Raw genomic sequence first — 18,918 nt, forward strand, 5'->3', positions numbered from 1 at the left:
GCCCAAATTAGGCAAAAGTACTTGTCCTCTGCACTGTGAAACACATCTTGATGCCTGTTTGTCATTGTTTTCCAGTGGCCAGGAGAGTAATAGGAGCAAACACTGGACAATCCTAAACCATTAATTATATCTATAATTTAGAACAATACAGACCAATACTAAATAGGCAGTGGCACTAACTGAACCTGCAAAGTACAGTCTCTACACTACTGTATTATTTCTGCAGGGAAAAAAAACTATTCCAGTCTTATTTGTTTAACTTCTGCAAGTCATACAGACTTCATCTTAGCACTACAGATCTTTTTCTTTTCACTATTTCATCACAGATTTAAAAGTGACATGGTAGGCTCAGTTACTATGAAGGGGGCTAGCAATCACCTATTAATAAGAATGTTCAGTTCAAATATATGTAGTACTGTATCTAACAAGAACATACGCTAATACCAGAAAGAAAAGATTACGAAGTCTTTCCCTTTTCTAACTTTAAAATTTAATCTTCGGGGTACTTTCATGTTGAGAATGATGTAATTTTTGGCATCTCAGAATCGAAAAGGAACTTAAAAGACTTCTGTTCTTCTGGCCCCATCTCTGACTATTGCATAGGTCTTTCCTATAGACTCGAGGTCAAATGATATCCAGCGTTTGTTAGCTCCTCAGTTCTAGAGATACAATACCCTTAGCATAGGCAGTCTGCTCTATTTTTAAGAAATTCTTCCTCTATTTTCAGAATTGTCTATTGTTTTGTAACACGAATTGAACTCAGGACCTTGTACTTGCCAGGCAGGCACTTGTCCCACTGAGCTATATCCCCAGCTTCTACTAATTTATTGATAATTACTTGAAGGTGTGTGATTTACAGCAGCGCACACACACACACACACACACACACACACACATTTTCTTTTATTTTCCTTAGTTAACATCTTTAGTTCACTATTTTTCTAAATGTTTCAACTATCCATATGTCAAAATCACCAGGAACTTGGGAAACGCAGGTTCTGTCCAATTAAAGTGAATTAGATCATTTTCTCCCCACCATTGGTCACAATTATCTCACGAACAATGCAGTATAAGTATCACAACGTAGCTGGAAGTCCTCTGACCTGACAGCTCTGTACCAAATATCAGTACTTCTTATTTTAGGTGCATCAGTGTCACATGGAAGGTTTTTTCACAGATTGTTAGGTCCTGCCTTCCAGAAAGTCTAATTAAATCCTTTATTTTCTGGTGGGGTCAAAAAATTTCACTTTAAATTAATTCTCTGTGATGCTGATGCAGCTGATTTTCAGACCACGCTTTGAAACCCTCTGCCGTAGACTAACCAATGCTCTTCCTTCTCTCCCCTATGAATGTCAAGACACTCCCCATGTCACAGCTAAACCACCATGCTCTTGTTATGGCCCCAAAGTTCTGCAACTTTTGGTTGGCTTGCATAAATCATATTTATGCATTTCTACAGTTTATTAAAATATACATATAAGCTATTGAAATTTGAGTATGAAAAAAATATTTTTATGAAAACTAAGCTGACCACTTTAAAATACTTTATAAAAGTAGCTTAAAAATGGCTATCAGATTAAATTTGAGTCAGTTTTCATTGAAAAAATGAGCTTCTAAGGTTTTCTCATTTAAGAATTTGCTATAGCTTCACCATCTTCGTTGCTCATCTCCTAAACTTGTCCATCAGTAGTTGTCATAAATCATAACTGAACACAGTGATGTGCCCCAGCTGCCTAGAGTGGGAATATCGCTTCCCTGACTGTGTGTCCCATACCTTTTACAATCTGGCCTGAAAACTGCACTGGCTTCCCTGCCGTAGCCTCCACCCATACTAACATGTGCAATTATGGGGCTTAACATTTTTTAAAAAGCATTACATTTTCTTCTCATGCACTGTGACTGCATTTTTCCAGTCTTGTTTTTTTCATTTTTAGGTTTTCTGTTTACTGTCTTTTTTGTGTGTCTTTTAGTACAAATTTGATTTTTTTTTTTACCCTTCTTTCCACTAAATTTTGTCATGTAGTTGTATTTCACAGCTCGTCTTTATAGTTTTGCATAAACATTTGGAGTATCACTTTGCTACCCAGGCCTTTAACAGAGATAATCAGATTCGCATCATGCATGCATTTTATCAGAATTCCATTATTTTAATCATTTACATTATGAATTAACATGCCATAAGAGCAGGGAGGAGTCCTACGCTGATAATTAGTGTGCCTTGAAGATAGCTGGTTACTTAGTTATGAACTGCATCTCTCTCTGTCTCATCCACAGAGATCCCATGAAAGACTGCTGCATGCCTTACTTAGTCCAAGAGCCTTTGTTTAAAGCAAGCTCCCGTCCTCAAACCTGGTAAACCCTTTTTAAAAAATGTGAATGCGCATGTCCATGACAGATAAAGATTGAATAGAGTTTATACAAGAAGTACTTTACAAATAATCAGAAGAACAACATGCCATTGAAAACTTAGCAAAGGGCTTAACAGAAAAAATGCAAATAGCCTATTAGTATATGAGAAAACAAAAAGCTATTATTGTTAATAGCCACGTTAAATTCGGAAAACAATACAATAACTTGTTCCTCCAAAAAGGTTAGTTTTCTTTTAAAATAGTATCAAACGTTACAAAAGGGATAAGAAAATAAGTAATTTTGTACACTGTTCCTGGTGGTATAAAATGACTGTCACTTTTCTGGAATAGAATTAATTTGACAGAATATGCCAAAAGCCTCAAAAATTTCTTTCAATAAATAATACAACTTCTAGTAAATTAATCCTAAGAAAATCCAGATGTTCCCACAGGTACAAGAATATTCATTGCATCATTCTGTCTTCATTGCACATGGAGAACACACTTTGAATATGCAACAGTTTTGAATTCTGAAATATATCAAGGCATATCTACTGATAGAATACTGTGCAGATATTAAAAATTGGATTTTAGACCAGTGACTTTCATCTTTTTTTGATACCATCCACACTGATTTATTTGACCAATACATTTTACGTGTTTGTGTGTATAATTATAAATATATATACACACATTGTGTGCATGTATGTCTATATGTGCATAGAAGTAAAAATAATGTTTTGCAATCAGTTCTTTCCCCTGTTTGGTGCAGTACACTCTGATATTTTCTTATCTCTTTTATAATATTCTAAATGTTAGTTGTAGCTCTCTAGATTTCCTCACCTATTAAATGCCTTGCATTTGAATGACAATATTATTTTAGAAGAAACATACATAGTATAAGTACCTGGTTAAAATATGATTTAATCTATATGTGAGTCATAATAAACCATAATATTATTTACAGTATAAACTCATTTTGATTAGAACAAAAACTTTAAAAACATGCATTTTCATATTTAAAACTTTTTTGTTTATATATCATTATGTTTTTCACATTTTCTTTAATGAATTTGTACTACTTTTACTATGGGAAAATATTTTGAACTAAGAAGTGAAAGTATTTGCTTTACTTATTTTTTTTTCTTAACCCACAGAGAAGCTAATAGTCAGTATTTAAATGTGTATGTGTTCATAAACTATCTTGTTTTAGTACTTAATACTAGATGGTTTTTTTCACTGTCAATTTAAATACCAGGTTGAAAAACAAGTACAGCCAGTTTTATAGAGTTCTTGCTTTTTTTTCTTTATTTCTTAAATCTCAAACATTTGAGCTCATCTTTACTGTTCTAAGAACATATACACTCTCCACAATTTTGTTGTGTTTCAGTAAACTCATTGTAAGTTTATCTAGAAGAACTGGTTTCATCTCAATCCGGGAACAACTTTCCAACATCTAGCCCAGCTTCAATTCTTTCTTACTATTTTCCCAGTTGAAAGATCCAGATTCTGTTAGTCCGTTGGTTAGGATGAAGGATATGATCAGTGTTCCCTGACGCTTGTCCCTCACTCTGCTAAGCCTTTTCTTCCCTAAGTTAAAAGTAAGTCATTCCACGATATTCAAATCTTATTGCCCAAGTTTCTAAAAATTTACCCTTAGGATAAAATTTCCAACCAAGAAGTTCAGTACGTGCAAACAATCAAGTACTTATTTGGTGACATCTATGATATTAATGCTGTTTAATAGCTGTCAACTGCTTCCCCAAGCCGGGCGGCTGAAAATGTTATACAAGACATCATGTGGATGCCTAGTGCAGATTCGTGGGCAAGAAGAACCCAGAAAAGGAACTGCAGCATTGAGAGGACAGTTAGGAGGCTTCAGCAGGGTCCTGGGTAAGAAGGACATCTTTGAAGAGTAGGATCTGAACACGGGTGTACACAGAGAGGGGCTTAGCATGAAGAGAAGCAGCCCAGCCAAAGAACACAGTAGGGGCCGCAGGCAGTTTAGAAAGCCAGAGAAGCCAAAAATGAGTGATTCTGAATTCTACACAAAGCCCTTGGCATTTATAAGTGAAACAAAGCACTTTTAATATGAGAGCAAAAGAACAGAGTACATCCTTTATTCAGACTTTTACAAGAGTGCTTCCCGTCTCCGGCCCACAGCATGCCGTTGCCTCCATGATTATATGTCTGTGAGGCTGGGCATCTGGTCAGACAGCTGGGTCACCTAGGCCAGAAGAAAGGCAATAACAAGATTTGCGCTCTCTTATTGCCACTCACCCTGGCCTCTGCAGCCCAGGAGGCCTGAGAGCATGTGCTTATGAGTCAGCAGCAAGCATAACGTGAGCCAAAAACAAGTAGAAATTGTAAGACAATAGCAAGAGTTCAGGAGTTAAATTGTGAAACAAAACTCCATGATGACCTTCTATCCTCTGTCAGTCTTCCATGGCCAACTTCTAAAAATCCACCTCGTTATTTCTGCTCAGTCTGTTCGGGGTGCTACGTATTTTTTTGACAGTAATAAAACATGTGGGCTCAGAGACACAGGCAAATGTAGGCTCTCTAAGTCTTTGTGGGCGTGGGTGCCCAGAGGCAGACAGTGGATAGTGCTTCAGTCTCCTGGCTTCCCCAGGCAGGCACACAGGCTCTCACCAAGAGCCTGGCCTGCGTGTTTATTTCTACTGACTCAGACCTCCCTGTTGTCTTTCTGTTACTACTTTAAGATCAAGACTTATTTTGTACTTTACTTGGAAAAGTTCAAAGTAAGCACATAGGTTTTGATTTTTGATTTGGGGGGCTTTCCCACCAATCATAACAAAATCTCTTCAAAGTGTTTAAGATTGAAAGGAATTGGTGTAGTGAAGGTGAAATTTTATTGGGACTCTAGAAAACTCTTTGTTTATATGATTATTGTATTGTAGATTAGGATGTATTCACTTAAGTACTGGGTAAAGTGTCAGGTTTATTTTGTCCTGAAACTGATTATATGCTTATTTTTTCTAGCATATTGTCCATTAGATGTTACATAAGCTCACAGCATCCTGAATTTTGGTTTGTCCTGAGAGACTGTGTTTGTTTTTCCTTAAAGATCTGTTTCCTATATAATCTGTTTCCTTTAGACTCTGACAGGAATGGTTTAAATCCCTAACACATAAATGTCATGTGGTAAAAATAGATACTATTCACACAGAATTATTGAAGCATTGTGACCAATTTAGCTTAAAAATGCTTTTGGGGAGGATAGAGGATTTTCTTAGTCCTTTTAGTTGCTAGTATTATGACTTTTAGAACTTAGCTGTAAACATTTCTCCAGTTATTCAACATGGAAAAATTATGAAAGGATGATTGGTCAAGGTAGATGCCACATACCTTCTGAAAAAGTGCCTGAAAGTGGCTACCTCCAATGCTGACATGCAAATTTGGACCAACATATACTTCCCTAGAAAAAAGGGTCAGTTCTTTTAAATATAATGCCTTCAAAATGGATAGTATGTGCACAATAGTTTCTTCCTACTCTAGAATGGGGCCTATGTATTTTTCTTTCCTGTAAGTGAACCAGATACGGTTTGCGGATACAGCTAATCTTCCAGGTCTTCCAGAATTCACTTATTACTTTTGTATTACCACAAACCCCAAGGTTTACTGTAGGCCTGCAATTCTCTAGGAACTTCTAGGAAAGAATGCTTTTGAATTATTTTCTGGGACAAGAGATGGTCAAGTGAAACTTATAGCACACCCCATTTTTAATGAAGTGCATTTCCAGGCCAAGTACTAGTACTTTGCATGACATATTTGAAAAAAAAAATGTAGAATGAGAGTTGAGAGCTCTGATTCTTTTTATCAAATTCATAAAGATGGCATGAGTTTCCATAACTCAAATAAAATATTACTTACTTTCAAGTGACTTTCTATGTCATTGCAATCATTTTTCCCAAAATTCTGAAACAAGCCATGATAATTTGCACTTTTAAATGAAATACTCTTATATTAGTATCTTTGTTCTAATGTCTGCTACGTAAGAATTCACTCTTTTGCCTCAACCAATAAGTACTTTCCTTTATCCCACAAATAGCAGTAGCATAAACCCTTTCAAAATATAAATTACTGCATCTCAGAATAAACATATGCACACATGTATGCAGTTATATTAGTAGCACAGAAACTGAGCTAGTAAGTGTAAGAAACAACATAATCTTTAAGTATGGAGAAGTGCTTTATAATCCCAACATTATTTGATCAATATATTGCCCAGTTTAGGGGTGAAAAAGCAGTATAATTTTAGCTTTCAATTCATTAGCAGTTTTCTCCCTTTCTCAGTAAGATCAGTGAGCTTGATTCTTGGTGTCCTAAGAGATCATATAGGTAACAATATTAGTAGTAATAACAATAATAAAGTAATAGCTAACATAAATTGAGTACCTAGGGTGCTCTAAAAGTAAGTTGTAAGTGGTTTATGAGTTCTCAGATCAAGTTTTTGAAATTCATATTATCCTCATTTTATGGAAGAAGAAACAGGCACATAAGTGGAAACTGTGCCTTAGTGTAGTGATGGTGTAACACAAACACCGTAGACTGAGTGGCTTATACACAATAGAAATTTAGTTTTCACAGTTCTGGGACCTGCAAATTCAAGATCATGGTGCCACCCGATTTGGCATCTGTTGAGGACCTGCTTCCTGGTCCACAGGCAGCAAGTTCACATTGTGTCCTCACATGGTGAAAGGGTTAAACAGACCCCCTTGGGCCTCTTTTATAAGATAATGGAGGCAAGGAAAGCATATGTTGTTTATAAGTGGAGTCTTTCATTAGCACACTGCTTGGTTTTTGTTCTTCCCCCTGTGATAAATGACGAAAGCATAGGCTAGCAGAAAATACATTCATTAAACTTCAGCATCTTTACTGCCCATTGCTGAAAGCTACTGTGACCCCTTTGTGCCAGCTAGGAGGAAATGGCCCATGGTTATTATTGCTGTTCTCACGTCCACAGCAAAAATGCTATATCAGTAACTGTGGCATTTAAAAAAACCTATTGATTGTAAATTAATGGATATTAATCATTTCTTAAGCATATTGTTCTTTGCCCAAAATGTTGCTACCATGGGCAACGTGTTTGTTCTCCCCAGAACTTATATGTTGAATTCCTTTCCCAGGGTGATGGTTGTAGAGAGGGGTCTTGGGAGGTGATTGGGTCCTGAGGGCTGAAGTCTCAGAATGGGGTTAGTGTCCTTGCATGAGAGGCCCCAAGAAGCTTCACTGCCTCTTGCACCATGTGAGGGCATGATGAAAATGTACCACACGGGCACCGGAAGAGCATGCTTACTGACCCCCATGCACAAGGGTCTTGATCGTGGAGTCCCAGCCTCTAAACCTGTGAGAAAGAAGGTTTGATTCTTTATAATTCAATCTATGGTTTTTGTTGCATCAACTACAATAGACCAGGGCAATGGACAGGGCTCATGATTTTTCTCCCAATATCGTCAATCCCTTTATCATACTCTGAGCCACATTAAGTAGGAAAAATCAAGACTATTGCCATGATATGTTTTATTTCCAAAATACTGTATTTCTCAAAAATTATTGATTTTCCCTTATGATTTTAGCATCCAAAAAGACAAAAAGTTTAATTCTATACTACATTAGAACATATAAAATGAAAGGTGCAACAGAAAGCACTAGTCAACAGCCTGTATTTGGATTTTAAAACTGTCAAACTTCTTAATTCCTTAGGGTACTTGTAATGAAGAAGAACTTGGTTTTCAAGAGCTAAAAAAATATGTACTCTGTATTAGCATAATATGTGCAATCATATCAGATTTTTCTGCAGTTGAGCTTGAAGTGAGGATAGGAAAGAAAAGAAAGATATTGATAATTTGAAGTAGGGAGTACGCAGACTTTTATCTCTAAATGTATAATTGGCATTCTTTCCTCCACTGACGACACAGCATGAGGGATAGAATCACGTTGCCACCAATTACATCCTCAAAAATGCATATTTAATTAAATCATACCCTCAACATTTTTCAATATTTTTCAGTGAAACACTTTTTTCACAGAATGCATTCACATTGTTATCTTTCAGAGTACCTTATTAAGATTACTGTGATGTGTTTCTAACTAATTGGGAACCTAGGTGTTACCTCATTGCTAAGCCTGGATGGAACGTTTATGGACATGTGTTATGATTTGCTGATCTGTGCTGTGAAACCATCAGTCTGTTTGCAGTGGGGAGGCTATGACTGGGGGAGGCTGGGTAGAGGGAAGGAGGGTCATTCTGTTTGGTGTGTCAGGGGAAGGAGGGGGGAGGAAGATTTGTCACAAGCTTTGTAATTAAGATGTTCTTAGAGGGTTCAATTTTGGGGGCTGGGGGTGTAGCACCATGATAGAGTTTGTGCTTAGCATGTGTGACCCCCCTGGGTTCAATCCCCAAAGCTACCCAAAAGAGGGAGGGGTGATTCAGTTTTGATCTTTGCACAAAAAATCATGTGCAATAAATGCATGCTGCTAGAAAGCAAGTTAGCAGTGATCATATTCTCTTTTTGTTTGTTTGTTCTATATTTTTTCTCAGGGGAAAACTGTCACATCTAAGAGGTTAACAAGCCTTGTTCAGTCTTACTAAAAGGATCACCTTGTAGCATGGAAGCAGACTGGCATCGTGGCATATACTCTGTAGCTCTTTGATGTAACCTGGAGCAGAGGACATTAGACCAAGATGTTGCATGAACGGAGGACCTGACTTGTTCTTTTTGTGTGTACATTTAGCATCGCCATCTCCAAGGGACTCTTTGCCATCTCAATGCCTCCATTTCAAACTGTTGTCTGCTCGCTTCCTCTTCCTTTCTCCTCCTAATCTGGATCTGTTGTCTTTTCCTTTTTAACAAGTTCAAGTGAAGTAAAACCTTTTTTTCCCCCTCTCTCTTAAAGCTTCTGCTAGACACACTGTTTACTGATAATTCAATCAATCACAAACTGGAAGAACTGTAAAAGAAAAAACAGCATATATCAATATATATACATATGGCTTCACGTGTATTAAACAATAAATTAGCACAGAAAGTTCCACTTCGCTGGTATTTTCACAGTCCGAAACAAGCTCACGTCTTTGTCTCTTGTCTGTATATTCTCGGTTAATGTTTCTTGCATTTATTTTTATACCATATTTAAATAAGAAACACCTTTTACTCCAAATGTATTAAACTTGATCCCTTCTCTGTAAATTTGTGTATGTTTATATTGTTGTTTTATCTTTCATTAAAAGATGCAGAATCTCCTTGCTTTTGTAGCTTTTGTCATCCACAGTAAATGTAAAAGAAAATGATGAGAAAAACAGTCATAGTCATAGAGTTCCAAATTGGACTGTCACCCTGAAATTTGTGTCAGTGTTTCAAGTTGGGTGTGGATGGTTCCTCAGCCGGGACGAGCACATTGAAAGTATTTCTCTTGGGAGCCAAGCTGGGGCCGGGTGGACCTTTTACCTCCTATTCGTGGACAACAAAAATGTGACCATCTACATTTTTGGCTATACAGGGAGGCCTTTCTGCCTTGTATTGAATATGTATATCTATATTTTGCTAATGAATATTTTGTTAGAATTAGGCCTGGGTATGACTTCACAGCTCCGCACCTGATTCTTTTTCTTTAAAGTACAATTCTAAAAATACCTAAGGTCAGTGTTGCTTAACTTTCTGGTATTTATAATTTCCTTCAGGAATAGGATGTTGCTGACATTTAGTGAATACTGACTAAACACCTGTCACTGCATGATGGACTTCACATGCCCATAAAATCCTCACACTTTTATCCTCATTGCACTCTGCTAAGTTCATTTCTGTGATTTTGAGAAAAAAGAAGAGAAGGGTTAATTAACTTATTTGAAACCACACAGCCAAGTAGTAAGTTAAGATCATAGAAGAAAAAAAAATATTTTCCTCTACCCTTCTAGTTTCACAACTAGAACTCCGTTATAAAAGACAGATTCATAGGTCCTGGCGTGTGGCTAAGTAGCGGAGTGCTTGCACTGCATGTGTGGGGGCCTGAGTTTGATCCCCAGCATGACATAAAAACAAACAGCAACAAAAGATTTGCAAAAAGAGAAGCATAGTAATTTACTTGACAGAAGTTTTCTTTGGTGGGAGACTTCATAACCAAAGGGAGATCTAAACAAAATGATTAAACCTGAATGTTTTATCCCAGATTCAACAGAGAGAAATGTGAGCTCAGGGTGGGAAACTGAGGGAAATATGTTATAGACAGATTGTCCATACTCCTCTCACTATCCCTCTATGTTCAGATATAAGGATGCTCCTTTTCTGCAGGTCCAGGGAGGGCACCTCTCATAGGAGGGTCTTAGGACCTGCTTCTAGAGAAAGTCAGAATCTTTCTTACCTGCCATTTCTCAAATTCCTTCAGCTTAAAATGTTTGACCTTCCAGGATGCCATATTTTGGAGTAGCATGTTTTAAATCCAGGCAATCTGACAACAGGACACAGTACACTCAACCTACCCAGTAACTTTTGGTAAAAAGTTACATGAAAATCCACATATGCCCTCACATAGGAAATGTTTGTTCTGAGTGTGAGGACATTCACAGACTAAACTAGAGCTACTCCACAGATCCTAGGTAAGAAACTTGACTTAAAAGCACTGGGTCAGTCACACAGAGGGTTACCTAGCCAGGGCACAGGCCTGACCTCCTCACTTATGTTTATACCTAGATATTGAAGAAATTGGGTATTAAAAAATACAATCAAGATATTAATGCTTTTTAATTAGTATAGGTAAATTTACACTCTGAAAAATTTTACCAACAGCAGTGAGCAGTCAGCAGTGAAGTCTAGTAGCTAGTTTTAATAAAACACACAAAATGCAAGAGTCTTTATTGGAGAATTTTATATACAGGCTATAATCTAAATACTGTAAACAGTTGAAGAAAGGTTTAACTATATCCTTATGGCTTTTTAAAAAAATACTTAAATGCTAATTAAGTTAATATACTTCACAACAGGCTGGCACAACCAACACTGAAGCTACATTAAGGTCTACTTAATAAACACATTATTTGAAGGAAAATAATAGACCTATTAAAAAATATGGTGTTTAAGCAATGAGCCTTGCACAGAGATGGCTGGCTGTCTTTCTCGAGTTGTCACTCCTTAGCCATGCATCCTAATTTGCCATCCCAAATAATGGATTCATGCAGAAACAAAGGGCAAAAGAATGGCTAAAGGCAGCAGAAAAGGAAACCCTCCGCTAAGTGTCTCCGCGTCAGGAAGTCCTACCTAAAGAGTTTACTCAAGCTTCTGGTTTCAAGAACACAAAAGCTTTACATGCCCTAATGATGCCATTTAAAATGATTTAGACAAAAGTCAGATACAAAAATGTGGCATTTCAGGAGAAGCACCAAGAAAAGGTTCAGATTTCTTGCTCATAACTCCAGTAAGCTCTTGTCAACAGTTTCGCACCCACCCTGGTACTGTTTGATCTGTAAGTCACAGAATAAAATTTCCATTGAATAAAACAGTTTTTAAGAAATATTTCCCTACCTAAAGACCATCTTAAATGCTATTCTCCAGTAACTCAGAGCTTCTACACTCCGATTGCAAAAGCATTTCATCCTCTAAATTGCATTGACCCAAATATTCCATTTACAGTCATGTTTCTATGAGTCTGCAAAGGATATTCCTCCTGGATCAGAATAACAAAAGTGTGGCCTACAACCTTATCTGAACTCTGCTAACAGAGGCCAGGAAAAGAAATGAAGGCAGAAACCCTTCTTCATTGTTATGACAAGGGCCTGACTTGATCTTGCTATTCAAGAATGACAGTTTGGTCCTGGTTGAATACTGACTTATTTATACGACGGTTCATAAATAATTTTGGTATATTTATTGGAGAAACAATAAATAAACAATTTTGGAGAGGTAAATCTTGGTTACCAACATGATTTTATTCCATACATTTTAATACACCTATTTCCACACACAGATAGGTATTTGAAAGAGCACATTGGATTCTCAGCAGTTTTAGTGCTGCCCTTGAGTACTTCTGTGCATATTCCAGCAGCTCTCTACATCATCGATGGGAGAGAACCAAAGGTATCAATCCATGTCCTAAGCCATTTCAAGAAGTAGTGACAGTGAAGAATTTAGGACATGCAAAAGATGGAAAGAGAAATTCATGTACCACACAAGCATCCCATACATTTTTTATATGACCAAGCACTTGGATCTCTTTATTGAGAGTTTTATGCCCTAGAACTCACCTAAAAAATAATGTATCAAACATAGAATGTTATTGTCCAAAAATTGTATTAAAACAATTTGCATATGCTGTTGGATATTTAGGGACATTTCCCTGGAGCTAAAATGTAATGTGTTTATAACTTCATTTTCAAAAAGGTCATTAGTGGCTGAATACACAGGAATACTTCTTGATTAATAAATTGATTCATAAATCTGAATTTCTTTATTAGGTTAGAGAACCTTAATCACTTCACACTTATTTGGAAATCCAATAAATTGGAGCATGTGTAATATCTTTTTAAATTTAATAATATCTAACTCCAGTGTTGGTTGAAAGGATTAAGATAATGAACATAAATCAGCAAATATGGTGCTTGGTACATAACTGATACACTAAGAAATAATGTTTATCTCACCCTCATCTCTTTATTTTAAAAAACATGATTGTGAAAAGATAAAGTAGCATTCAAAAACCACATCCTAGCTGGCGCGGAGACAGTGATGAAATTCAGGAGGCCAAAACTGAGCAGTGAATTGGTATCAGAGACTTGGGAAATACCAGGAGAGATGGAGAAAGAACTGACCTACCAGCAAGACTTTAGAGGTCAGAGCTTTACTTGAGAAAGAAGAGAAAATAGGGAAGAGGCTTCTCTAGTCTCTTGCAGAATCACTTCCAGAAAAACTATAGCTGAAGGGGACACAGAGTTGATGGAGCACAGACTGGCCCATTAACCAAAGAATGGAATGAGCTTTTATGGTACTGCTGGGATGCTCTGGGGGCTGGTAATTTTCCACTGGGTCATGCGTATGGCATTTTGTTTCTGAGAGTTCTTTCTCATATTTTACAGGATCTCCTCCTGTTGTAAATACAGATCAGTGCGATTTTCATCCTTGGACACATCATGGGCCCCTCTTGCTGTTACAGCACATCTAGTCCTTGATATTATGAGAGTAGGGAATAACGAGAGGTGCAGCCTATACGTTGCTAGCAAAGAGACAAGGGGAAAAGGAACAGATCAAGGACCAGAGTCCCCTCTCTTCCCTGTGAGGGCACCTGACCTATTTCGCAAAGTTATTTTTGTCTAGAACCAAAGTACAAGTACAGGAATATATCTGTCTCAACATTCAAGTTTCCAGAGGTCTCCTTTACTACACAGAGAGAATATGTTACTGGATTTTGGGGTGGTTTCTTGGTTCTTTCTGTCCTGAAAAAAAAAATTGGTCAAAACAAGCACAAAAGGTAGTGAGGTTTTATGTTTATTAAAGGTAGGACAAGAAGCATGCTCTGCAGAATGGGTTTGGGTGAAGTAAAAGTAGCAAAGGAAGTATACAGCCTGCGAGTGGACAATGTGGAAGAACTCTGGCTAGCCAGGCGTGGTGGTGCATGCATGTAATCCCAGCACTCTGGTTCACTTTTACATGTTATGGTTCAAAATCAAACAGGAATAGCTATACATATAAAATAGACACTAACTCAGAATAATGATAAAGAGATGAATTCAACAAAAGTAGCACTTGTACTTACATGCAATCCTGAAGCACTTAGTAATGAAATATTATCTCTAAAAAGAGAAATACACTTTAATACAATAATAGATTTCAGTACCCAGTGTCATGATTGTGCAAAAAAATGTTTTAATATTAAAGTTAAACTGTACTACAAAGGCAGGAGTAGGGCTGTGAATTTGAGGCCAGACTCACTACATAGTGAGTTCAAGGCCAGACTGAACTGCAAAAAGAGACCTTGTCTCAGAAAACAAAGACAAAACAAACAACAAACAAAACTCAGTAGCCCTCAGCTCAATGGTAACTGTCTTGTCTATTCCCCTGCTCAGGCTGATGTCAGGTCTAGGCATGCTGTGGAAAACTTGATAAAGTTCTCATGAGAAATCTGTGTGCAGGGCTTTGGGAACTCGTCTATGAATGTGTTCTGGGACTTTGCAATTAACAAACTATGTTCACTTCCCCAGCCAATCTGCTGTGCCCTAGTCTCCTGACTCAAGGGTATTCATAATTCCTCAGGAAGAGTGAGTGATTTGGCATGGGATGTCTTGGAGATTCTGGAGATTCAACCTTTGATTCCATCCACGATGCAATATCTGTGCTGTCTGCCTGAGATCTCAAATTCAAGCTGAGTTATGGTACCAATCAAGTGGAAGCTGGGCCTTTGGTAGGTAACACTGCCATACAGACATTCCTCATTTAACAAGCAAGTTCCCTTCCAGCAGCGAGGTTGTTAAATGAATTGGTCACTAAGTGAGGATTTGTATGCAAGTGTGTACATTACAAAATTCAGAACAAAGATCAAAGGAAACTCCAACTTGTTGACTTTGCTTTTATTTGCATAACTCTTCCATGCAGTACTATAATGTATAACAGAACATAAAACTACAGTATTGTATCGTACAGTACGATCAGCAAAAATTACAGTACTCTACAGTAGAAGAAGCCACCATAAGTCCCCACTGCCGCTCACATTCCTGCCTGGTCAGCCTGAATTCGGGCCACAAGTCTGAGAAACTTGTTCCAAGTCCAAACAGTGCAACTCACACATCTGAATGGTCATTAAACAGGAAGGTTGTTAAACAAAGAATGTCTGTCACAGGCCAGCAGAGACTCAATGCGTCGGTCCAAGCAGACAGTAACAGCAATGACCAGGATCACTTAGATCTATTTCATTGTAGACTGTAAGATATACAAGGCACAGGGAGATACTGCCTTTGTGAAGCTGAGGGAGAAACACAGTCCTCTCCCATAATTAGAGACTGGACAGCCTTGCACTTGCCTGAGTCACTAGAGAACTGATCCATTTCTAATATACCATGGTTTCCAGTATCATCTGCTATGAGCAGAGGGGTGTGGAATCATGCTATCAGCAGTACAGGGTAGGAAATATACTACTCATGTAGTAGTATTCTTTTTGCATAAACATCAAAATGTATTATAGGCATTGGTTTTTTCCTGAGAAGGAAACATGGAAGAAATCTGTGAAATCTGAGCTCACAGACAAGAATTACTAAAATGCTAAAGAAGATGAACATTGTGAATGCCACAGCAAGTGGAAGAGATTACACCAAAAGAAACAGATTAAATCAACCTGAAAATATAGCAAAATAAGTGTTTTTAAGTCCTTAAAATGATAAAGAACAAAAATATTAAACGGAAAAAGAGGATTTTTTTTTTCAGTGTACACCAACAGATACATACGGTAGTGAAACTTGAGAACATTACAGGTACAGAGTAAAGAAAAGATCCCAAAAATTGCTGCAGAACACTAAAACAAAAATCCAATTGATGTTGTATTTATCTTTAGAAACTTCCAATACTGTCACAAGCTAGATACTAGACCTTTTATGCATGAGCCTTTAGGGGTCATTCCAGATCCTGGGAATGGCACTGCTCCACCTAAGAGAACTGCATCCCCAGTTGCATTGCAACCCTGTAAGCCATGCAGTTTAAACCAGTGACATACCTGCAGACGTTGCCAACATTGAGTATGGTGAAAACTCTACATACGCACCACACTAAAGCACCCACCTGGAACCAAAGTCAAATTTTAAAAGGAAGAAGAAAGCCTTTGAGACTCATGAAATATCTGTAAGCAAGCAACGTTTACCACATTATGGGTGTTCCAGAGGAGAAGAGAAGGGGAAAAGTGTCAAAAACCTACTCAGAGAGATAATTGCGAAAATGTTTCAAAGCTTGGCAAAGATATGGACATCCTGGCCCAAAAAGCTCAGAAGACCGCAATAAATTCAACCAACAGCATCACTGAAGCATATTCTAGACAAAGTGTCAAAAATACAAGACAAAGACAGAATTCTAACAGCAGTAAAAGTATCAACTTGTATAAGGGAGTCCCCATTAGACCAGTAGCAGACTTCTCAGTAGAAACCTCACAAACCAAGGGAAAATGGGTTGTTATTTTGAAAGTTTTGAAAGAAAAGCTGCCAACAAGGAATACTATAGGTCTCAAAACAATCCTTCGTAAACAGTCTTCCCAAGACAAGCAAAAGCTGAGGGACTCCATCAGACCAGCCCTACAAGCAACACCGGAGAACCCTATGCCAAAAAGAAAGCATGCAAAAACATACGAAGTTCGCTAGTAAAAAAGGTACACAGAAGAGAAAAAGTGAATCAAGCTTCATTACTAAACCACCAAAAACATTAAAAAATAAAAATAAAAGACATACAATGAGAAAAAATTAACAGAATGATGAGTCTGTCTTTATCAATATTTTCCTTGAATATGGATGGATTAAATTTCCTAATCAAAAGATATAGAAGGACTGGATGGAGTACAATAATAAACTAAAGGATCTACTTCCTATAAGACTCCATCAGTGAAGACAGAAAAATTGAAAGTGAATAGATAGAAAATGATGCTGCATGATACATGTAGAAATCAAAATCAAACAGGAATAGCTACACATACACAGTAGACACTAACTCAGAATAATGATAAAGAGATGAATTCAACAAAAGTAGCACTTATACTTGCATGCAATCCTGAAGCACTCAGTAATAAAGGAAATATTATCTCTAAAAAGAGAAATACACTTTAATACAATAATAGATTTCAATACCCAGTGTCATGATTGTGCACAATCAGATATCACCTCACTCATTAAAATGACTTATCAAAAAGGCAGAAAATAATAAGTGCTGATAAAGATGTGGTAAATAGGAAAATCCTATACACTATGGGTATAAATGTAAATATAGCTGTATATAAAGCTATTATGGTGAAGTATAAAGATATCACTCAAAAAACTAAAAATAGATATACCACATTGTCCAGCTTCTTCTTCCATTTCTGGGTATATCCAAGGCAAATAAATCAGTATGTCAAAGAAACATCTCCACTTCACAAGAGCAGGATTGGTACGTATCAGTGCTTAAGTAGAGAAAGTGTGATGAATATACACAGTGGAATATTGTTCAGCTGTGAAAAATAATGAAGTCCTGTCATCTGCCACACCATGAATGGAACTAGAGGATATTATGTTACATGAAATAGGCCACACACAGAAAGACAAATACTGCATGTTTTCTGTCATATGAGGAAGTTTTAAAAAGTTGATCTGAATGTAGAATAGTAATAAGCAGAATTGGGGGTTGGGCACATAGTGGTTAGATATCAGTTACCAAACGCTGTTCTATAGAAAGAGTAAGTTTTAACGTTCCCTGAACAATGTGGTGAATATAGTTCTCAACAATATGGTATTACTTGTCATGTTACAAGAACAAGAAGAGAAAAAGTCAAAGATACCATATATAAGAAAGTGATAATATGGAATTACTAATTACCTTGATTTGATTAGTACACACAATATGCATGTGAAATATCACATTGCACCCGTAACTGTGTATCATTGCTACGTTAATGAAAAATTTTAAATTAGAAAAATTCTTAAATTTAAAACAAAATAATGGCAACTACCAATTGTACCTAATAAAAATAATGATTTAATAAATAAAATAGTAATCTTGAGGCTTAAATTTGATGCAAATAAATGAGTACATAAATGAGTAAGTGAAAGTTTTATGAGAAATGGAATATGTACCTGCTTTTGAAGAGGTCCAGAAAACATTAATTGCAAATGGAAAATATGTAATTTATGAGGGAGAAGCCTGATAGACACTGTGTTAAGTGAGGGCTCTCCAGAAAAGCAGAACCAAAAGAATATCCATAAACCTGTAAAAGGAGATTTAGTATAATTGCCTCTGATGACTATGGAAACAAGGAAATCTCATGATCTGCTAGCTACAAATTGGAGAATCGGGTAACCCAGGTATAATTTAGTCCTCATCCAAAGGCCTGAGAATCAGAGGGTGAGGCCAACAGCTTCTGCATAGCCAAAGAAATAGGCAACAAAGTGAAGAAACAACCTATGGAATAGAATAAAATATTTGCAAACCATATATCCCGTGATGTGGTAATACCCAAAATGTCTGAGAAAATCAAACACCTTGATAGAAAAAAACTCACGTAATTGGAATTAAAAGATTAGGCGAAGCACCTCAGTTGATATTGCTCAGGCCACTAGGTACTTGAAGAAACCCTCAGTATCACTAAGCATTAGGGAAATGTAAATTAAAGGCATGATGGAATGACTGTTACCAAAAGATGAGACATAAGAAGCGTCAGTAAGACATGGAAAAAAGGGAGGGCTCTTCACTCAGTTGCTTATTTCCTTGGCTGTGCAGGAGCTTTTCAGTTGAGTATAATCCTATTTATTTCCTTTTATTGTCTGCACCTCTTAGGATCATACAATGATGATTGTGAGACCAACATTGTGATGTTTTTCCCCTATATTTTCTACTAGTAG

At 37.0% G+C, this 18,918-nt stretch overlaps 1 protein-coding gene across 7 annotated transcripts in view; it reads left to right on the top strand.

Annotated features, from left to right (window-relative positions):
- Rgs7 (regulator of G-protein signaling 7) overlaps nucleotides 1–9,615 on the top strand; it is a gene marked incomplete at its 5' end in the record, with an annotated part of 458,438 nt that extends 448,823 nt beyond the window's left edge. For 5 of the 7 annotated variants that reach the window (XM_013520541.1, XM_005374823.2, XM_005374824.2 and 2 more), the window contains 1 exon segment: nucleotides 8,914–9,615. Coding sequence is in view for 4 of the 7 variants with exons in the window: in XM_005374823.2 (XP_005374880.1) it covers nucleotides 8,914–8,964 (51 nt within the window). 7 annotated transcript variants of the gene reach the window in all.
- Between the last annotated feature and the right edge of the window lie 9,303 nt (nucleotides 9,616–18,918).

Source organism: Chinchilla lanigera, unplaced genomic scaffold (assembly GCF_000276665.1).
Source record: "Chinchilla lanigera isolate Chin_1 unplaced genomic scaffold, ChiLan1.0 scaffold00005, whole genome shotgun sequence".
Lineage (NCBI taxonomy): Eukaryota > Metazoa > Chordata > Mammalia > Rodentia > Chinchillidae > Chinchilla > Chinchilla lanigera.